Here is a 23,400-nt window from a genome sequence, read left to right on the forward strand (position 1 = left end):
AAAACTGTATCATATCATCAGTCAAACATGGTTCTGGTAGTGTGATGGTCTGGGGCTGCCATAGTTGAAGGAACTATGAATTCTGCTCTCCAGAAAATCCTGAAAGAGAATCTCTGCTCATCGGTTCACACCTTGAAACTCAAGTACACTTGGGTTATTTAGCAGGACAATGATTCAAAACAGCAACACAGCAGTCCATCTCTGAATATTTTTTTTAAAAAGGGGAAGGGGGAGGGGGGTGAGTGGCCCATTACGATGCTTTCGCACTTACTCAAACGGGCTGTTCATGCTCAAAAACCCTCCAATGAGTCTGATCAATTCTACAAAGATGAGTGGGCCAAAAAGATGTGAAAGACTCATTGCCAGTTATCACAGTTCTTGCTGTGAAAGTTATTGCTGACACAACCAGTTATTAGGTTTATGGGGCCAGGTTAGTTTGGATACCTTTTTTTCTCTTAATAAATTTGTTTGTTGATCTAAAACATGTAAGGGTGATAAATGTGAAGAAAAGAGACAGACAAGACAGACAGAAAGACACACACTGTAAAGAAAGAATGAAATCAGTGAAATCAGCAAGAGGGAGAATACTATTTCACAGCTGTGGTAATTAAAACAACCGCAAAATAAGGAGAAATAGAAATGTTTTGGTTTGTGGGTTTAGAATATAGCTCCAAAACTCACTACAGCAACCTACCAAAGCACTTTTCATATAGTATATAGTTTTTTTTTTACCTAAACCATTAATCTACTAGTTTTACTTGGAATGGATACATCTAAATTATTTCATTATTTTTCCATCAAAGAGCTGCAATTAACTTTAACAGTATGTTAATGCTTGTTTGTTTTTAGAAACCTACTTCCGGGGTCGCTGAGGTTTCCCCACACTCTCATGCTGCGTTTCCGGCCCCGCCTCCCTTCGAGCCGAAGCCCAGCCTTCCTTTGAGGAGACCCCGCCTCTGACAGGTTACGGGGGCGGGGCCAGGTTGTGCAAAGATGGGAGAGAGGGCAGTCAGTTAGAGCGTCTCTCGCCACAGCTGTGCGTTCCTCTCTTCTGTTCTTAGTCGTCTTTTCCTATCCGGCAGAAGGATACAAAGAAAGGGAGACACCATGAAATAGAGACGTAGTATGAACGCGTCGGGGACAACAGAAGGACGAGAGCAACCGAACCGGACAACAGTCTAGCCCCGGACACGGATACTATTATCCCCGGAGCTTCTCCGATGAGTGCACTGGATTTTACCCACCAAAGAGCGTCGAGACCGGGGGGGAGTGGGGCGGACATTATCGCGCAGGTAGGGTTTTGTCGCCTCGGTGTGAGAGACCCGGGGCTCTGCGGGCTGTCCTGTGGGGAAGCTGGGCATGCTGCAGTGCTTCTCTGTGTGTTTCTCTCACACGGACAGCCCGCAGAGCCCCTGGTCTGCTGATCAAGTGTTTCTGCTTAAAGAACGACGAGAGCTGCCGTTTGTGTAGCGGAGCGCTGAAACAAGTCTCCGGGGTGTCCCGCTTGTCTTTTGTCGCTGCTCGGCATTTGCGGTGCCGTGTGTGTCTCTGTGTGTATATATGGGACTCTGTGTGTATTTGTCAGCTGTAAAGCGTACGTGCAAAGTTGCTCGAGCAGCGACGTGTGAGCGGCACGTAGACGGCAGGGGCCGCGTATCGGACTCCCGTGATCAAAATACACCGTCCCGGGAGAGGGAGGTTTTGTTACAATTGATGATTTTATCGCTCCCGTTCGGATACGCAGCTGTAATTGCAGGAATGACGTTAGCAGCACACCAAAGAAAGGCACAAGAAGGAGGAGGAGGAAAAAGCATAAGACACTGCAATTATATGTTCTCGTTTTTTTTATGATTAATCTGAGGCTGGAGCCCAAGTTCCCTGCTGTAGGATTAGGTAATATTTTTCCGCTTCAGTTGGCCTGTTGACTGCACTAAGCTGCTTCACTAACGAGACTCTGTATAACAGGCTGTTCCTGTAATATTCCTATAAGGACGGGTTTATAATGACCGCAGATGATGATGATGATGGTGGTGTAACATGTGCTGGGTCATTCTGGGACCAGAGCAGTTTTGGTCTGCGGAGGGAGGGGGGTGAACTGGTTTCGTTTCGGTATATAGAGGGTGAGGGTTTTCCTTTCCAGGAAAGAAAAGATGAGTTTATGATATGGGCTAATACCTCGTCCGAGCGACACAGACTATTAATCATTTCTTTATGCGCTAGGATGACTTCACCTTGGAAACTAGGCTTAAAGGATTATAGGTGTTGTCTTTGATGACTACCTCTTTCTCTTCTCTTTCTCCTTCTCCCAGGACTGACGGGCTTTCACAGAAGCTCATGGACAAAACTTTGCACATTCTCCAGAAATCCACAGATGGTGTGCCGACCGGGATCACCCTGGATGTGAGTTTGAATATGGACGAAGGGGAAGATTTCACGGAGCAACAGATTGTGGGGCTCTCGGACAAAATATCTCTGGTGAAACCTTATTTCAAGAAGAAACAAAGGAAATTGGATGCCAAATGCCTCCACCGAGCCCTGGAGGATCCTATACTTACTACTTTGCTGAGCACAGATACGCTGGTCTCCGGGGATGGGGTGTTTGTTCCCCGGAACCAGCCGGGCCGGACTCCGGGGAATTTGTGTGCAGCGGCTGTAGTGAAACAGAACTGCCTGGGCCAGGTGTGCCTCAAAGACCGGGGCACCGCTGACAATGCCACCGCTGGGGCCGGTGTGCCTGGGTTGATCACCCAGGACGTTGATGTGGAAATAGCCGATACTACTACGGAGCTGGATGAGACTGTTCGGCGAGGGGAGCAACCTAAGATCAGCGATTCTTCCCCCAACTGCTTCCAGCTGAAACCGGGCCTCAGGGAGTCTGGTAGCGCGGTGACAATAACAGCTCCCAGCAGGGATATACCTCCCATAGTTGCACCCCAGGTTCCTCCACACCAGGAGGGGGCAATCAAAAGCAACGACCTCCTAACCTCTGGGGCAACAAATCCTCCAGTCAAAGACTGCACTGGAATCTCGGACCCCCTCCTCCTGCAGCCTGACAAAGGAGTGCTATTTCAGGACAAAAGTGAAGAGGCCTCACTGGATCTGGTTTTTGAGCTGCTCACTCAGCTCCAATATCACACACACCAGTCAGACTCAGTGGACATTTGTGTGGATTTCCTCCAGGGACTGTGCGTTTATGGCAATGACTGTGCCCACCACCACACCGTCCTGCCCTACCACTGGCAGATCCGCAAGAGCAGCAGCCAGACCTGGCAGAGCATAGCAGATGACTCCCAGGAACAGCTGGAGAGACTGTACTGCAACCCTGACAATGAGCAAGTCAGGCTAAAGTATCAGTAAGTATCCCGCTGTAGTGTTTACTGCAACCTGTACTCTGTGTTAATCAGTAGCATGTGTGCTACAAACTCCCTGGTTAGATACAGGACCCCTGCTACAGAGGGAAGCAGCATCAAAGTATTTCTGTTTTGTTTTTGGTTTTTTTTGGTTGGATCTTTGCCATCTGTGTCTGTGGGTGATGGGACAATTCACTTTGCATTCAGTCAATTGAAAGTAGGAAGTGAAACCACAATTCATGCCCCAAGAGTATCACCCTTCAGCATTTCTCTTTATTCCTGACAATTGTTTTCATATAAATTATAATATTTCCAATATAAGTGGACAATTAAACCGTTTCAAGTTTTAACCCAAATCCTCATTCTGTATAAGCGGGGCTGAAATTGGAGAATACTGCCACCACCCCAGTCCATTTGGTGTTGAACATGCTGCTGAAAGGACTGTTTGTTAGATCGATGGGTATTTGTGACATAGCAACAATGGTGCAGTAATCTGATAGGCTGCATGCAAGTGATAGTCTAAGCCACTTCTGGTTCAGAGTGTTGGAAACTGTAGACCTGAGTTTCCTCTTTGGTTTTGCCACCGGTGACAAACTGAAAACACTGCACAGCTGTTCTGTACATGCGTGGATGATGGACTGCAGACAAGTGACTGCTCCTCCCAATGCTGACTGTTGCTTTCACAGCTTTATAATGCACATGGTCCGTGTGTCCTTCTAGTTAATGTGTCACCTGCATTTACTGTATCTCTTTATTTGAACAGCTATCACGCCCTTGTGTAGGCATGGCCCTGATATCGGTTATCTATTTCCTGCACTTCCCTTCTTCCAAACCCAGATCTGTGATTGGCCAGAAAGCCGTCAAAAGCGAGGCTTTTTCTTTTCTTTCTTTCTTTTTTTTTTTATAGCACTCGTTGCAGAAAGCCGTGAACTTGCGTGACCCCCAGCGGCCTTGTGCGGTCAGTGACACAAACGCACTTGGCAGCTCTCTTCTTCCCTCGGTCATAAGCGTGCGTGTCACTGTGTACACTCGCACCCACACTCACACACGCACTGCTTGGCACGCAAACACTCGCACGAATAAACTGCACAGGGAAGCAAAGTGACTCGCAGTGCTCTCACGCTCGCCTTTTAGCAGACGGAGATAAACGTCTTTTTCTCCCTCGCCCCCATTGGGGTGACACAAAGGAGCATCTACTGCTTCCTGTGAAACTGTACTGTATGCAAGTACATTCACACTGTCACACACACAAAGGGTACTTGTACACATGTTTGACCCTAAGCTTTCAATCTCTTCTGCAGTGTTTGCGAGTTAGAGGCCTCCCCTCATTTTCATGTCATTATGTGGATCTAATTACAAGTGCACTTTATGTCAGTATAGTGTAATCTTAAGGCATTAACCCTATCCACACCCCCACTCACATTTAAAGCCCTTTAAGCACCTATGTGTTTGAGGTGTGCACCAACTTTTGTGTGTGTGTGTTTGACTTGTTGACTCATGTTTTCAGCTGAAACTATGCAAAGAGCATATTGCTCCACAAACAGGATATGCACCTGGTGGTGTCAACCCAGATTCTTCAGAGGCCTTTTGAGTGTGTCTCATACAGTAAGACAGGACCATCTGGCTCACTTGACTGAAACTGCAGTGGAAACCAGAAACGACAGAAACTTTTTACCAGCACATTTTCAATGTGTATATGTGGAAATTCTGTATCATATGAATAATCCTGTAATGACTGTTTTTGTTTTTCTTTACATAAAAAAAAAAACTTTGAGGCATTTCAGTCAGTTTTCTTTTTTAGTCTGATGCTGGTGTATCTTCTGATGACTGGAGTTTTGTTAAAAGCTAATTTATTAATATATCTTTGCCATTTTTTAAGTGAATATACCCAAGTAGCAGAGGATACATTTTTAGTTTGGCTAAAAAGGAATTCTCCAACCCTGACCCTTAAAACAGGTTTGACTGTTTGTGGATGGTTGAATGAAAACACAACGTAAAACATTTTCACATGATCCTAGATAAGTCATTTTCTTGCGTGTTTAGCTTTTTATCGGCAAGAAGTAAACAGTGGCCAGTTTCTGGGTTTTTGGTTTTTTGGGGGTTTTTTGTTTTGTTTTGATCTTTTTATTTTTCTAAGGTGGGCCATTATAGATTTTATTTACACCACAGGTAAGGACCGTAAATAAGCTCGTCTCTGGCAGATTCGATTATGTGCACTATGGGCAAACTTTAATATCGGTCGGGGGCTCTGAAAGCGGAGCAGCCTGCCGAGTGATGACACACAAACTGGGGGAAAGTCGGTTAGCCGTGCAGCGTCGACACAAATCAGCTCATTCAGCCAACTGCTCAAAGCTTTGTGTAGCATTGGGTGTGTGTGAGAGCTCTTTTGATCGTCTTTCTTTAGAGATGCAACCCAGCTTGTCTTTTCATGCACGCAAGCAGCCACACGCACACACAGGGTGGAAGGCGTCACCGTGGTTACGGCAGCCAAATGATAACATCGTTAGCAGTATAAAGAGGAGCAGATGACTTAACAAGCTCTGCCGTCGGTATGGAGACACAGGCCCATTCGGCCTTTGGCCGCGCGCGCGTGTGTGTGGCAGGAAAGAAAATGCACGACTGCTTTTGTATATCTCCATCTGATTATGTTTTGCATGGCCTACTACAGGGCGTGTGAGTGTGTGTTCTGTGCTGAGCTGTTCCCGTGTGTGTGTGTGTGTGTGTGTGTGATCCATAACACAGGTTAATCCCATCCATATGATAAGCAGGAATGGAAGTCCGGTTAATCCGTCTTAGTCATGAACTCAGCAGTGAGGAGGAATGTCACAGTCATCGCTTCTAAAACTTATACTGTAATAATCCTGCACCGTACAGTTGTTCATTTGTGCTGCCGTGTGTGTGTGTGAGAGAGAGTGAGGAATAGTGTTCACTTTACAAGCTGATTGTGTGACAACTGTTACTTACAACAAAATACAAACTTTTTCCTGTAATATCTGTTTAAGGAGGAACTTTAGCACTTGACATCTTGCTGTGTGTGTGCGCGTGTGTGTGTGTGTGTGTGTGCGCGTCAGTCATGAAGACAGGCCTTTTTTTGATTAACCATGTGATAAAAGCTTTGCTTGTCATTAACTGGCATAAAGAGTCACTGAGCGCCAAGGACAGAGCAACCTGACACCAAGGTGTGTGTGAGTGTGTCTTTGTGTTTCTATCACAGGGGATTCTGTGTTACCTAGATGTGTTTCATGAATCTCAGAAAATCAAGGATGATTGTGTCTAAGTGAGCTGTGTTTGTTTGTGAGAGTAGAGGCAGTATCAAGATAGTCAGACTGGATGTGTGTTTGTGTGGATATAATGTGTCAGACAGATCACGCCATGAATCAGAGGGGCGAGGTCTGTGTCGCTCTGCCTCTCATTACTCAAGAGTCTGCCTCCATTTTTTTTTTTTTTTTTAATTCCAGCTCCACCTCCTTTTATTTAATTTAATTATTTTTTGTTCATAATAATTCCACACCAGATTAAATTTTTTTGTCTTCTACATTTACTTGACGTGCCCATTTTCTTCCCTTTTATTCCTCTGTCTCGCTCCTTTTCTTTATTCCTTACTTTTCCCTGAAGGGCCCCAAAGAGGTGGGAGAGATGTCCCAGTGCTCTCAAGCAGAATCCTTTTCCCCGTGATTTCAAACAGTTTTTCTTTCTCTGGTCTTCTCTCCTCCCTCAAGTGTTAATTAAGTGTTGATTTAAATTCCAAACTCATTTGCTTATCTTCCCCCTTTTTCATCTTTTTTTAAAGCCTCACATTCTTTATAGGCTGGGCACCTTTAATATTTTCAAAAGAGAGGCTTAAAGGACTGAGAGAGGACACCCTGAGCTATGAGCTCAATTATGTGGACAGATACACTCATACTGGAAAAATCCAGGACGTGCAGGTGACGCGAGTGTGCACTTCTTCCTGTTCTGTGTGTGCGTGTGTGTGACTTTGTTGTGTGTTCACTGCCTGTAAAGCTAAAAAACAGGAACAAATGAAGCCTATTTAAATAGATAACTGGATTGTGAATACAAGGAAATAACACTAGTACGTGACATCAAGGTTGTGTGTGTGTGTGTGTGTGTGTGTGTGTGTGTGTGTGTGTGTGTGTGTGTGTGTGTGTGTGTGTGTGTGTGTGTGTGTGTGTGTGTGTGTGTGTGTGTGTGTGTGTGTGTGTGTGTGTGTAAAAGAAGTGTTCGTCAGCAGATTTGCTTGACTGACTGAGTTATCTGGGCGTGACTGGATGAAGTTTTGCGTGTACGTACATGAATCTGTCCAAAGAATGTGTGTGTGTACGTACATAGACGAGTGTTCCTCCAGTGTGTGATGTTCACAATAGCATGACTGATGTTGGAATGTGGGTCCTTTGGTGTGTAGTCATGAGAAAGTTTGAAGGTGTGTGTGCTATAGGCATATTCCTTAGGAGCCGCTGTCCTTTTTCCATCGCCTTGCCTGCTTGTAGTGTTGGGAGCTGCTCGGTACAAGTTCCTTTCCTTTTGGGTGCACCTTGGGAGAAAAGTGGGAGAAGCCCCGCATTTCCAGCATGGTCTTTGACTCTGCTAGAGTGGGCGTGCTTTGGGTCACTATCCAACTCTTGATTGGCCATCTTACCAAATCTCAGTTCACTTAATTTAACTGCTGGAATTTTATTTTTAAAATGGGGCAAACTAGATGGGGAGGAAGGGGCTATATGAAAGGAATTGGAAATAATCAACTCCGGAGACTCCAGTATTTGTCTGAATGTGCAGCGGGGAGGGAGAGAGTAGGATGTGTGAGAGGTAGATACAGAGGCTACATCCTTTTTTAAAATTTCCAATCAGTGTTTTATGTTGAAATGATAAGGTTGAAAAAGCAAGGCTGAGGTGGTTTGTGGAGATGGTGGAAATACTGGTCGGAGGAGGAAAATAAGACCTCACAGGAGGTTCATGGATGTAGTGAAGTAGGACACATGGTTGGAAGGGGTAGAGTGAGATGGAGGCAGAACTGGGTCAGAGGCTTTTCAAACAGTCTTTTTAGAGGTCCTACTAGACCAGAGTAGAGCAGACCTGAGGCGTAAATATAACAAGCATGCTTTTAAATGAAAACATATCAGTAACAACACTGTGGTAATGAGTGAGGTAGGATGGAAAGCTCAAGTTCATTTTCTCATAACACTTGTGCATGGTTTGTTAGTCAGCCACACACACACACACACACACACACGTGTCATCATTACATACCGTCACAGGCGAAAAACATTCTGTTCCGATACCATGAAAACATGTCACAGGAGAGCGCACAGGTGCAGGACAGGGTGAAACTAAAGATCAGCATCAGTGAAAATCAGATTTATTTATTTTTGTATCATCACTCCCTTGCACCTTTTTCATTGTTGTTCTGTTTTTCTCTTCCATTTCTGCCTTTCATTTTCACATTAATACAGCTATTCATTTTTTTTGTTTTGTTTTTTTCCCATTTTAAACTGAAATGCGTCTGCGTTAGTTGAGAAGAATTCAGAAAGTCGCAGGGATTATCTGCACCTTCTCTCTGTGTGTTTCTGGTAATCAGGTGATCTGATTATCAGTGACTCACTCTTCAGTTACTGTTTTGTTTCTGCACGTGCTCTCTAAATGAACTCTCATTTCACTTCCTATTCCAGAGATGTGTTCGCGGTATGACTTTGCAGAAATACAGATGTAAATTTAGGGTATGTAACTACCATTTGAGTCAGTGTTTATGCGAGTTTTCAAAAAACGAGACGGGACCTCTCATTATCACCTTCCTGTGAGACACTGGTGTGTTTGCCAGTAACCCCAGCAGCCAGTACCTGCACTTAGTGGATGAAACTGAAGACTTGTTTTCTCTTCGGCCATTATAATACGAGGTTTCACCGCTTCAGGCTGTTGAACTTATAAGGAGGTTTCAGCGCTACTGCTACTGCTGCTGCTCCACTTCTCTGTTTTTCAGTGGGAAACCTCTAAACTGTGTAGTGTACTTTTTTTAAAGTAACACACACACAGTCTAACATTTTCACGTTACATTCACTTAGCTTCTCACTAATATCAATGAGACCATTAACATCATCATGCAATGTGCCCGCTTCTATGGCTGTAGTGTCATGTGCATGTTTAGTGTGTTAAATATTTGTATAGATCGTGTATATGTGTGTCCTTGCCATAGCACGCCAGTGTGTTTGGCCACATTTATGTAAGTGGTATGTCTGACCCAGAAAGGATTTGCCGGAGGCTCGAGGGAGGACTAATGCAGCGCGACTGATGCACATGCACACACTCAGACATGCACGCAACAGTGTTTTTGACCCGCGTGTGTTGGGACAGAGAGGGGTTAAGGCGAGGTTGTATGGGCGTGAAAAGATTATGTGTTTCCCCTATTTATTTTTTTGGCAGATGGTAACTCTACTGTACTATGCTGAAGTGCATTCACTGACCACCTACAGCTACTAGATCATTATTCTGTAGGTTAACCTGATTGTTTGCTACTCGAAATAGCAAGGCTTTAGAGCAGGGGCTGGAGTATTATCATTATTATCATCATGTCTAGATTATTGTAATTCATTGTTCACTTGTCAAAGCAAAAACTCCCCGAATCGTCTGCAGCTGCACTAACTCCCCACTGAATGCAGAATTCATTTTAAGACTGTGGTTCTGACTTTTAGAGCTGTAGATGGACAAGCACCAGCTTACATCAGTGAACTTTTACATTCTTATGTCCCCAGCAGGTCCCTGAGGTCATGTGATCAGGGCCTGCTGGCTGCTTATCATATGAGGCTGAAAAGGACACAGCTTTTTCAACATTGGCTCTCAGACTCTGTAGCTCTCTCAGAGGGAGAGAGCTACAGAGTCTGAGAGCCTTAGATCTGTGGACTCGGTGATCTCTTTAAAAAACACACACACACAGAACAAAACAACTAAAAACTCACATTTTTAAATTTGTTTGGTTAACTTTTTTTTTTTTTAATGTTCTGGTATTTTCTTTGTTGATGTTTACTGATGTTTTGATTTGGAAGGGCTAACCTATCTTTTTATATAATATAAAATTTGCTAGGCAGCTATTTGGTTACTTACTGTAAAGATTTGAGAGCAATGTCAGCCATCGTTGTACATAATGAGAGAGCTGTTCCCATGAGCTGGTTCCATGGGGAAGTCAAAGTAAAGTTAATCCTAGTAACTTGCTCAAGGGCACTTTGAAGCACAGTTGTCATGTATGGCTTTCTGTTTTTCATTTGTAAGTCATTTACTTTAAATTTACACCCTATGCAGCTCAGTATAAGTGACTAAGTAGAGGTTTGATCATCCTGCTCCAGGGCTCACGGATTAAGTTAACGTTCCATCAACAGCTTCGTGCTTTGTAGCACAGCTTCTAATGGAAATATAAACTGTGACTATTTAACAACAAGGTCATCACTCCACAGCCCTGCGTGCTAGCCGTCCGGGTTAATGTGCATTGCTGACTGCAGCGCTTAGCTACGTAGTTATTCTAATGACTTCAAACCTTGTGTTGCAGGGGTCGAGTGTTTGCCCTAGACTTTGGGACGATGCGAGTGTGCGACCTCGAGTTTGACTGCGTACGACGACTGAGCACCCCCCCCAGCCCTCTACCCCTGCCTGCGATGAACCCAAACCCCACCCCCAGCTGTCACACAGTGTGGAAGTACTACTGCAGAGACAATTTTGGCTGGAGGGAATACTCCGAGGTGAGCCATTCGGTGCATTTATTTGTGTGTGTTCGGGTGCATTCAGGCTCTGCGAACAAGATGCCAGACACATTAGCTTCGCCCACATTAATCAATTGTCCAGTGATGGGGTGGATTTAGAAAAACAGCTCTCATGTACACAAACTACTTGCTTTTGTAACACAGCTTTTTATCCATGTGTGACCTTTTATTTATCGTCTTTGCAATGGCCACATTTGATTTACAGGTAAAATGGAAAAATGCAGAAGTTACCTGCAGAAAATGGTAAACAAATGTGTTTTCCCTCCCTTTCCTTCTGCTCCACAGCCTGTGGTTAAGCTCATAGAGGAGGCAAGTTCGAGAGGTCTTAAGGAGGTGAGGTTCATTACGCTCCAGAACCAGTATATCCTCAACATCAGGGAGGGCTTCCAGCAGAACGCAGTCTTCGGGTTCCGACGTCAGATCAAGAAGCGGCCCATGTTCATGTCCTCCGTGATTCTCACACCACACCTACAGTAAGTAAACATGGCTGATATTAGATCTAACTACAGCTTTGCTTTTGTGGTTAGGAGGTGAGCACTAATAGAGCTAAAGCTGGATCCAGAGGTTGAGGTTTTGGCCATGGTGAAGACATGGCTCGAGTAGATAAACAACAACACAGCTGAGATGTCTCCACAGTGACTTAGTGGATTTGCTCTCAGAGCATCGCTTGCAGTAATGTAAGCAGAGACTCGTTTTTGTGAACGTGTTACTGTATTCATAGGAACTGTATTGTACTCTGCGCGGGCATTAGGCTTAGTTTAGATTGGGCGGAGTGATACACCCAGTATGGTGGCTGTTCTGAACTACCTAATGTGACGGTTGTTGTGATGCAGACTTTAAATAAAGGACTGCATCTGAGGCCAAAGCTGTTAATCACATAATGACTATTGCCAAGATACACCCAGCCTTATAGTAAGTAATGCCAGAAAACGACTTTTTCCAGAGCTTAGTATTGGTACTAATTAATAGTAGCAGTTCTCGTTTGAAAGGTAGCAGTCATTAACTAGATTAATAGCCTTGCTTTTCTGTTTTTCCCTGCTGGCTTGCCTTTGTACTTTCCAGCAGAGCTGTCTAAATCGTTTAGCACTTAGATCAGAGAACATTTAGTATTTTTGCACATGAAGCAACACTGACTTCTAGAACAAAGTTCTGCGTTCAACACAAAAAAAGTCCCTGGCAACATGTGCAAAGTCACTCGCACACAAAGTTGATTCTTGAGTATCTGACACGCCATCTTCTTGTGGCTCTCTGTGTTCTCTGAGCATCCTGAATTTGTAGTTTGGAGACGCTGCAGGCACACAGAGGTCGGTACATGATGTTAATGTCACAGTCAGCGTTGAATACTGAACACTGTATTCACATTTTATCTTTTCTGCTGCACACTGGCAGCCTGAGCTAAACTCAAACCCCATCTTTACCACGGCACAGATTTTTGGCACGTCAAACAGAGTCACTGGGACACAGGGAGATGTCCTGTGCAGAGTGAAGCAGATGGACGGGAAAATGAGATAAAGGAGGCAAACGAGAACAGACGAGTCAAGTCGAGAGACGGGGCAGAGGCAGAAATCAAGGAAAGGGTGAAAAGAAGCAAAACATTAGCGCTCCAGATCTAGCGAACCTTTTCTAATGCGTTTCTTTCCCCTCTTTTCTTTTTTAAAAAAAAAAAATTCTTTCTTTAGCTCAGTCAACTTCCTGTCCTTATAGCAGTGAAGTGATCTGGCTTGCAGCACTCGGGTCTTATTTTTGAAACAAGTAATACCAGATTGGAAACAAGTGGAGTCATTTCACCCCATTTGCAGAATCTTTCACTTCCTTTGCCGAGCAGGCTGCTGTAGCGGTGTCCTGCCAGTTTCCCACACAGAGCGAACGCTAGAACGAGCTGTTCCTACCGGGGCCCTGACAGGCAGGGGAAGACAAAATGGAGAGCAGGAGATGGAGGGAGAAAAGGAGAGAAGGAAAAGAGAGAGAGAGGGAGAAGGAGGGAGACGCAGAGCACAGCTGAGGAAGTGAATGAGGTCTAAATGGTTTCCAGACTGGGTGCACAGCAGAGTGGAGTTGGTGAGTGAAGGAGTGTGAAATGTTCCTGTGGGGAGCTGGAATTTGGATTGAGTGACTTGTTATGGGACGTTGTCATCCATTTGGTGTGTGTGTGAGCTTCAGTTAATTACTTTATCTGATCACAGTCACACAATGGGCACCAAAAAAGAAAAAAAAAAAGCTTCTAGCCAGGCGATCCAATAAAATGGGAATTTTATTTGTGCAAAGGAATGGCTGTCAGTCTGTCCGGTGTCCTTTCGAGTGACCTGAAACAGTTTGTTGGCGTGTGTGTGTCTGTGTGTGTGTCTATCAGGAACAATCTGTGCTTGGGCTTGGAGGTTGAGGTCATTAGCTTGATTGGCACTCTCCCCCCTCACTCCCCTCCCCACCACTCTCCCCCCGCCTTCCTTCTGTCATCTCTTTCTGCTCTGCCGGTGTTATTTTCAGCCATCTCCTCCCCTCTCTCCCCCCCTTGTTATCTGCCCCTAATCTTCCTCCTTTTCTTTTTTTCCTCACTCTTTTCTCTCCCCCAAGTCCATCATTCTCGTGTTATCTGTCCCTTTTCATTTCACACTTGTTTTCTGCAGCAGGCTGTCTGTGATCTCTTCAAAGCACACAGGGAATAGAGACATCGATTTCAGGGAGGAGGGGGGAGAGATCGAGACCGGACAGACAAGATAAGCGAGAGAGAGAGAGAGAAAGGAGATGAGAAAAACTGTCGCACCGACTTAGAGTCACTCTGATCACAGTCTCCTGACAACGCGCACACACACACACACTCACTTTCTTATGGCTGATAGCACTAACAGCATTTACACTTGGAGGGCGATAACTTGACAGCCAAACTACTGTTACCGACTCAAATGCCAGACGTAATAGTTTTCTTTTTTTGTCACTTTTTGACAGCTCCACAATGGGCATTTTATTTCCCCCCCCTCGTGTCTTGTTCTCGCTCCTGTCTCTGCTTCACTTCGCCTCCCTGTTGTCTTGTTTGGTGTCTGGGTTTCATTTTCGCGCAGTCCTGTTGTTTTGTTTGGTCGGTGATGGCTGACGGCTGCTGAGGAGCTGCTCCGCTCCCCTGTGCGGTGATGTCATTGTTGACAGTCAGTGGCAGATGATTTTTAGAGAGCGCGCTCGTGGAAATGCTAGTCCACTGCGGCAGACAGGCGGGCAGTTTTGTTTCACTCTTGGGGATTTTTGGGTGTGTGTATGGGGGGAGGGGGGTATTGATTGTAGGCATATGGGAGCACAGCTATAGGAAGGTGGAGAGATGGGGAGTGTGCTGGGGTGCCATTAGGTGATGGTTTGGTTGCTGTAAATTCCTCCAAAGCTGCTCTCACTGACCTTCAGCAGGCATGGATAAAGGCAGATGAAAAGAGATGTTTCAATAAAGGGCAGCAGAGTAATCGGCGCTTCTGATCCAGTCACAGTTGTCCGGTCTTTCTGAGCATCGTGTGGAGGCCTTTTCATAATGCGGATTCTCAACTATGAGCAGTTTATTGATATTTTTTGTTGTCTTTTTTTTTTGTAAACAGACCATACTTCAAAACAATTGAAGTTGGTGAGAGCCCCTCCTGTGTCACACATTCCTCAGTGGCTTAGGGGCTAAGTTACCTCTCACTCTGTCCCTTGTATGTTGAAGGTCGAGGGTTCAAGTACAGTGTGGGGTGTTTTTCAGGGTGACACTTTTTTGTCTATATTATGTAATCCTTATCAACACACTTTTCAGAAGTCATTTTTATATTTTCTTTTTTTTAACTGTAAATATTTTCCCACGCACAAAATGATTGTGTACTGCGGAGGGACAGCTTTACTACAGCAAGGTAAATGTCCCTGAACAGTGAGGGTGACTACACTTTGAATACAAAACCAGTATGGCAGAAATTATTATGATCACTCAGAGTAATCCCATTATGTACCAGGTAGCTGCTATCTCAGGTACAGTACACTTGTGTTTATGAGCCATCTCTCTTCAACTCTGTTAGCCAACCCCTTTATCTCTGGCTTTTTAGCTGCACTGAAGTCAAGCTACAGATTGAGTCCACTCATAGCAACAATCCCACCACAGTTTCTCCAGAAATTGCGTAGTCTAGTTATTTATAAGATTGCATGCGAGTAAGATCATCTCACTGCCCTCTAATTAGACGTAACTTACATAATACTTCCTAGTAACATTTTTAATGACTTTATATTGCATGTAAAATGAAATGAATCATACTTTATTCAAGGTGACAGAATTAGCACACAGCTACAGCTGCTTTCTTATATGTGATTGGTCGGTAGTACTCAGGCTACAAACCGAAAACGTCCCTTTGCCTGCAGATCTGAGTATAGAAATTCGAGCTGCACTGAATATTTTTCATGTAAACCTCATCACAACTTCCCAGAACCAAAACTGATGTGTATAAATGTTTGTTTTGTCTGATCAAGCAACTTGCAAATTCATAAAATGTCTTTTATCCCATTCAGTTTGATAATCAAACAGCCTATTGTCAGTAGCTTGGTTTGTCCTGAATATAAATATATTTGTCTATATAATGTGCAGTATATTCCCTAAATATGCTATTAACATAGGAAATAAGTAACCATTAATGATATTTCTTACACTACTGTCAGAAATCTAACGCTTCATTTTCTTTCTTTCGTTTTAGGACTTTGAGCGGCCTCTCTCTATCTCCTCTCAGCTGTTCGTCGTCCTCTTCCTCATCCTGCTCATCATCCTCTTCCTCCTCCTCATTATCATCATCCTCCTCCTCTTTGTCCATGGACCTTCCTGCGTCATATCCCCTCTCGCCAACTACCACCAACCCACCCAGCCTTTTTCCTGAAACGTGGTTGCCAATGACCATGAGCCAGGACTTCCTTCAGGTGCCGGTTTCCCGCGAAGACCGCAGCTACAGGACAGTGTACAGCCTGTTCCACAAGACGGTTTCGGAGACCAAGTTCAGGATCATCAAGATCCTACGTGTGCAGAACCCCTTCCTATGGGAGAAGTATAAGAGGTGAGAGGAGAAGCAGATTATTATAGAGATGTCTTTTAATCATGTATAATTCCTACAAACTTTAACCATGACACCAGGAAACTTTTCTGTCAGTAAGTGTGCTGGCAGGGTTGCATGTATTAATTTCTTTTGCATGTAGCTTCTTTTTTTTCATGCTTTGTGGGAAAGCTGTGGCATTCGAATTTGATGCATGTGTGGTTGTGTTGTCGAGCACAGCTCTGCTGAAATAATCAACATCTACGATGTCATGAGAAAGGCACGAGTTTCAAAACTTGTTTTGACAGTCGAGAGATTTGACCTCACTTGAGGACGTAAAATAAGTATTGATGTTAACAGCAACGATCTGTGTTTTATATAATGAACCCATAGTGTTGCTGAAGTTGCACCAGAGTACGGTGGTAGTTTCACAGACTTTGCTGTTGCGGTGCAGACTGGGTGTTAATCCTTTTTATTCAGATATCTGTTATTGAAGTCTAAAACGTTTAAGACTGAAACGATAATCAAAAAAAGGTTTAATGTAAAAAAATGTAAAGAGTGGGGAGGTAAGAAAGAAAGAAAGAAAATAGGCCAAATGGGAGCAGCTGTGTGGGACTTCGTGAGAACGAGTCAGCAGTGGTGTGTGAAAACAGCAGATGGAGAGATGTTTGGTGATGATGATGTTCCTGTCTTCAACACACAGGGCTAACCGCTGTGATTAGTGCAGGGCAAGGCCTATCAGCTGTGACAGTTATACTCTCCCACACGGGTACCACACGGTTTCAAAATGACTGAAGGTGTGTGTTTCTGTGCGTGCGTGTCACTGAATTTGAAAGTGTTGCCCCCCCCTCTGAATGTCGGTAGAGTTCCTCTTCCCACACTCTGGTTATGACAGGAAACCCATAACTGCTTGTTTGCTTGTCTGTTTGTGCGTGTGTGTGTATTTGCACGCAAATGACTTGTGAAATGTTCATGTGAAAAGAGAGCGTTTATCACCTCTTTTCTAAATTTGGAAATTGTGTGTGTGTGTGTGTGTGTGTGTGTGTGTGTGTGTGTGTGTGTGTGTGTGTGTGTGTGTGTGTGTGTGTGCGCGCGCGTCACTAACAAGCTGAGAGATCATGGGAGGTCATGCCAGGGTCACAGCCTTTCTGGCCTGAAACACTTTCAAAATGAGCAGCGCGTTACAGCGTCACTGTACCGATCGTTGCGCAAGAACCAGATTCAGGGCTGCGTTTTTCCACAGTTTCAGTGCACGCAAGGTTGTGGTCACAGTTAGTGTTAAGTCGTATTTTCTCATCAATACAGTCTGTGTGTTATTTTCTGAAATGAATGAATCGCTGACAAATCCCCTTTCGCCTCCTCTGCTCCAACAGGAAGAAGGAGTACATGTCGCGGCGCATGTCGGAGAGGGACCGGCAGCTGAGCGAGCGTCACCTCTTCCACGGCACCTCGGCCGACGTGGTGGAGGGCATCTGCAAGCACAACTTCGACCCCCGAGTCTGTGGCAAACACGCCACCATGTTCGGACAGGGATCCTACTTTGCCCGTAAAGCTGTCTACTCGCACAACTTCTCCAAACGCTCGCCGAAAGGAGTCCACTGCATGTTCCTGGCCAAAGTCCTCACTGGAAGGTAGGTGTGTGCGTGCATGCTTGTGTGGACACTGATAAGAAAACATCTTACCCATAAACACAGTTATGGGTGGAGTTTTATTTATCTGGAGGGGGAAAAATAACATGTCATTTGGGTTAAATTGCTGGGAATATATTGGCTTAATCGTGTGATTTGTGTGCCTCTAAAGCAATGGCCCCCACTTATACCACTCACAGTGCTTTGCTTTGTTTAATTGTTCCCCGTTTACATCTTAGCTAGATGTAAATCTGCTTTGGTTTAGAGGAGGTCGGAAAGAACATAGTTTGGTAAATGCTAAATCAAGGCCTTATGTGTCCTGGGTTTATCGCTGGCTTGCGCGGTTTAGCGTCCCTAATGAACCGTTTGCAGTGTTTGACAAGTATGTTCCCTCCAGTGCACGGCTCTGCATAAACAACTTTTCCTTTTTGACCCCCGTCTCTCGCAAACGCTCGAGTACTTCTACATTTCGATTTACAGAACACATCGGCATCAATCTGGATCGTGAGAAACCGGAGGTTCTTTTCCATAAACCATCTTTCATGTCATACTATCGTCATGCTACACAAATTCCTTTTAAAATGCAAGTCAAATGTAGAGCCACACATGTAAAACAGCTGATTTGGCTGTGCCCATCGTACGTTGCCGGCTTTGTTTTGCTGCAGCAGAGTGTGTGGTGCACCCAGGGGATTGTGTGGCGGTTTAGGAACAACACTCTGTCTGTAAACCTGGGTCCAATCTGTTCCACGGCATAAGCGTCAGACCCGAACAGCAACACAGACTCCACGTCTCTACCCGCTGCCTTTGTCTTATTTATGATCCCCGAATAAGCAGCACAGAGACTGATGGATGACGGGTCTTTGGGGATTGACATGAATATTTAAGCGAGGAAAAACAACCCGCCTACAGTGCACAGTTTCATTTCATACAGTCGCTACATGCTGTATTATATGAAGTGTGGCGAAAGATACGGCAGTCTTGTAATCTTGAAATTTAGATTTCTGTGTGATAAATTATTATCTTGTATCTCCAGAGTCCCAGCTCCTTAACTGAGCTTTTCTGTTTTCCTCTTTGTTTTCACACAGGTATACTGTAGGAAATCCCTCTATGCGACGGCCTCCACCTATCAACCCTCGTGACGCCTCTAGCGACCTCTATGACTCCTGCGTGGACAACTGGATGGACCCCCAGATCTTTGTCATCTTCAATGATGACCAGAGCTACCCTTACTTCATCATTCACTATGAGGAGGTGCCCAGTACAGTCGCTGTCTGAGCCAAGATTGCAACGCGGTGTCTGTATTTGCAAACACTTAATGTGCAGAGTCTGTTCAGGTTGTAGATGAGTGGATCTACTCATCTACAGCCACTTTAAAATAACAATTAAGACGAATTAAAAAGAAAGTATATGTCCACTTTGGTTTAACAGACTCTATTGTAATCGGTTTGTTACACTAAATTTAATCCAACTGAAGGTGAAACCAGTCGAAACAGACTAAAAAATGTTTGCAAATACTCGGTGTTCCCGGTCTGTAGTCAGCTGGATCCACCTAGCCTGGACTGCATCAAGGAATAACAGACCGGATTCATCTGGACGAAACTGGACTAGCAAAGGACACACCTGTTTTAATCTACTGTTCAGAGGTGGATGACAACTGAAAACAGCTGCAACAGACTTGAGTGGACTCGTATAGCACACTTTGTCTGCTGTGGACAAGTGATTATCGTCACTTTGGAAAAAGACGAAATGTACTTATTTGGAGCAGATGCAGGTAAAACCCAATCTAGCCCGCACCCCCACACTTAGCCTAGCCTGGCTGCCCCTCCTTGAGCCTGCTTCTGATGGAGGTCCCTTCCTGTTAAAAGGGAGTTCTTCCACCCCGCTGTTGCCAAGTGCTTGCTGACGAGAGCCTGTTGGGTTTCTCTCTGTAATACTGTGGGGTCCTTACCTTACATTATAAAGCGCCTTTGGGATGACTGTTGTTCTGAACCTGCGCTTATATAAATAAATAAATTTAATTGGGTAATTTTGACTTGTACATGATCGTGGTTCCCACTGGACAAACGCTGTAGTAGACAGTTGGCGTCCTCTCAGTACTGTGAATGACCACCTGGCCACATTATTATTTTGAGGAAGCTGCAACAGACCAATCAGAGGCTTCCACAGAGAAGCTGTTGGAAACCCTGACCCTCCTGTTAAAGTGTTTACCCAGCCTCCGGCCCATTTTCAAGTATATGTGCTGCGTGTATGAATCTTTTAAGTTTAACAGACATTTATTTTGTGGCCTCTTCTTACCAGAGGTGGATGTGAGTTTCAGAGGGACTTTCCACATACTGTTAACCTCATGGCAGAGGATTCACGTGAAGCTAGTGCTGCTCCCGGATGCCGTTTTAGCTGTTGTGCCCACCGCTTAGGCTCCTTTGAGGGGCTGAGGCGTGTACGTCATGCTGAGACATAATGCTGCTGCAACGGCGGCAGCGCTGTAGCGTTCTGTCAACAAACCCCCTTGAAACTCATCTCTCTCGGATTGCTCTGTCACTCAGAGACGGTAGAATTTCTTTTTGTTTTTGAGACAAGGTGTACAGGCGTTCTTTGTTTATATTTGAACTGTGTGCCTTTTGTTCATAAAAATGTTTATTTATGTTAGTTTAATGTAACATTGGTTAAATAAAAGAATCTAAAAGAGAAAATGACTGACTGGTCAACCTGTGCTTTATTCAAATCGCATCATTCATTAGTAACTTGTGCTAATGGTGTTTTTATTGGATATTTCTGTATATAACAAAATCTGTATAATTCTAAACATCAGTTTTAACAAGCGCTCCAACACCCCTGACAGAAATGTAGCCCCAAACCATGACAGAGCCTCCACCGTGTTTTACAGATGGCTCTATCGCTGTCCTGACCTCCGCCCTACATATTGAGGATAAAACCCCAAAGTTTCACATTTAAAGGCATCATTGCATCACATCTTTTGCTACTGATTTTCAGTCCAGTCCAGTTCCAGTTTTTCATAGATTCAACTAAAGAAATGGGGGAGAAATGATGTTTGTGTGACAGCTGCTAGTAACAAAGTGTCTCAAGATATCATTTAAAACTGGTTCTTTGCGAAGTTACACCTAACTCAACATTCTTCTAAAAATGTCTAAACTGCTCTTCTGGGAGCGATGGGAACGTCGCTCGATCAGTTCAGCTCAGAAGACGACTGCTGACACTTTCACCAAACTCAGATCTATTCTAAAGTCTAAAGAAAAGAAAATAAGATACAAAGACAGTCAAGTGCAGTTGCTGGATTTACTATAAATACACTAAAATCCAGTAAACAAAGTGTGGCTCATTAATAGTGCGCTGTATCTTAAGTCAGAATGCATTGCTTTATATCCACGATGCTTCAGCTTCTTTTCAGTTCAGTGAAGTCAACAATAATCCTTCTAACTGCCACGGAGAAACACTGGCTTGATGTATTGAGACAAAAGCATTTGTTTTATCTTCTAAAGATACAACATGGCCTGTGCAGCTTTTATTCTGTTATATTTATACAGTTGTACGCTGGTGGATGCGCTTTTAAACATGGCAACAATTTGAAGTAATCCCTGTGAGCCACAAGCTAACTGTTTAGTTTCAGACCATTATTTTTTTCTACTGTCGGCTCGATAAAATATGAATGTAGTTATGTTCATCTGGTCAGTGGCGGTCCTAGCCAGTTTGGCGCCCTGGGCGAACACTCCCTCTGGCGCCCTCACCCCACACACACACACAAAGCATATTAAGGATTGTACATTAACATAAAATTGTTGTACACACACACACACACACACACACACACACACACACACACACACACACACACACATATGAAGAGAGAGAGAGTATGCATAGTATGCAAACGGCTACCAAACAACCATCATAATTCGTCATACAATGAGAACAGTACGAATCAACAACTGACAATGACTAATTAATATTAAAATCTGTAACATAATGTATTGTTTGGAGTTTAGTCTGTTACTGTTGCTATTTTTACCATTTCTTCTGTAACTCACATAATTTCCTTAGGGATTAATAAAGTAATCTGATTCTGATTGTTTCAGGATGACCTCCCATTATCCAATGACACATCTGCTTACCTGCATCTTTTGCTCGTTTCTCCTCCTCTTCTTTTCTCTTTTTCTAAACTTCTGTAGTCTGTATCATAATGTCTGGTGTTTTCGTGTTTGTTGGTTTATTTTTATTTTGTTTTACTTTGCGAGTTGGTTATTAGATGCTGCCCCCGCCGCCCCGCCCTCTCCTCTCTGCGCCGCAATCAGCAGGCGCACCTCGCAAACGAAGGGCGTCCTTACTCCCAGCAAATGGGCGATAGAAAACCGATCGGTGCCTATGCCATTCCCAATATGCGCTGGCTGACGTCGGGGCAGCATGAGTACAAGCTTTTTTTTTTCTTTTTTTTTTTTGCTGATGCCCGTGATGCCGCCCCCCACCACGATGCCGCCCCGGGCAACCGCCCGTGTCGCCCGTATCTAAAACCGCTACTGCATCTGGTCCACAGCATCCACATCTATTTGCTTTTCAAACCTGCCAATGAGGGGCAGCCGATCACAAAAGAGGAGGAGCTGGAACAGCTTGCTTCAGTCAGACAAGTAGCAAAGGCTCTGCACAAAGGTGCCCTATAAGATCAATAAGGTTTGTTTTGAACTTGGAACCACAGCTAATCTAGCAAATAAAAATATGGAGCTGGAAATGAACATAATTAGTCCTCCTTAAGGGCACGTCTACTTGAGATTGTAGCTGAAGCAGACTGCCAAGTGTTTTCTATTATGCAACTGGTCAGAAGTCTGCATTAAAGTTTAACCGACAGTGTATGAACTCCAGGTGAAAAATTTAATTGGCCACTATCATTAAATTATAGATGAACATTTAATTGTGTAGTTGTAAATCATTTATTATAAACCGCAGAGGCGGTTTATAATAAAGTAAGTCAGAGTTTTCAGTGTCCTCAATGGTGGATTCTGTTGGTGCAGTAACTCAGAAAACAAAAATCTCCTATGCTCAGGTCTCTCTGTCTCCACCTTCCCTGAATCTCCTTCCCCTCATCCCCACAAGTGTATTATCTAAGCACCATGTCTAATGCAGTCCAGAAGGAGGTTGGCAGAGGCGAGGATCAATCCCCTAGAAATCGCTCACAGAATATCTCTCCATATCTATTTATCTCATCTGTTGGTGTTTCGGACTTGTTTGTGAGTTGTATTTGTTTCCAGTGCTACCATTTAGGCCATTGGTGGACATTTATACTGTATATATATCCAGTGTCTTTCTGTTCAGCACATTAAACCTGAAGAGTGTTTGAAAGTGTGTGTTTCAACATATAGCAAACACAATCAGTGCTGGTATTTTGCCAGTCAGGATCTAGATACGATCTCTGGGTAATATGGGGCAGGACGGTGGTGCAGAGGTCAGTAATCAGAAGTCCTGGGTTTGAATCCAGCATCCTCCCAGGCCCTTTCTGTGTGGAGTTAGGTTAATTGGTGCCAGATTGGCAACCTGTCCAGGATGCACCCTGCCTCTCGTCGTGTGACAGCTGGGATAGGCTCCCATCTATCTGTCAGTAACATTTGATACGCAGTAATTGACAGGCTATCTGCAAGCGTCCCAGCTATCCTGATGTGGCTAT

The 23,400-nt window shown here is 44.3% G+C and overlaps 1 protein-coding gene across 1 annotated transcript; it reads left to right on the forward strand.

Moving 5' to 3' along the window:
- The first annotated feature begins 881 nt into the window (after window positions 1-881).
- Window positions 882-20,422, forward strand: tiparp (TCDD-inducible poly(ADP-ribose) polymerase). Its single transcript, XM_026191772.1, has 7 exons — window positions 882-1,292; window positions 2,310-3,353; window positions 10,879-11,068; window positions 11,375-11,562; window positions 15,778-16,128; window positions 17,478-17,735; window positions 18,818-20,422. Exons 2-7 carry the CDS (start codon window positions 2,335-2,337, stop codon window positions 19,005-19,007), a joined length of 2,196 nt encoding a protein of 731 aa, XP_026047557.1. The 5' UTR covers window positions 882-1,292; window positions 2,310-2,334; the 3' UTR covers window positions 19,008-20,422.
- Window positions 20,423-23,400: the final 2,978 nt, after the last annotated feature.

Source organism: Astatotilapia calliptera, chromosome 14 (genome assembly GCF_900246225.1).
Source record: "Astatotilapia calliptera chromosome 14, fAstCal1.2, whole genome shotgun sequence".
In the NCBI taxonomy this organism is placed as follows: Eukaryota; Metazoa; Chordata; class Actinopteri; order Cichliformes; family Cichlidae; genus Astatotilapia; species Astatotilapia calliptera.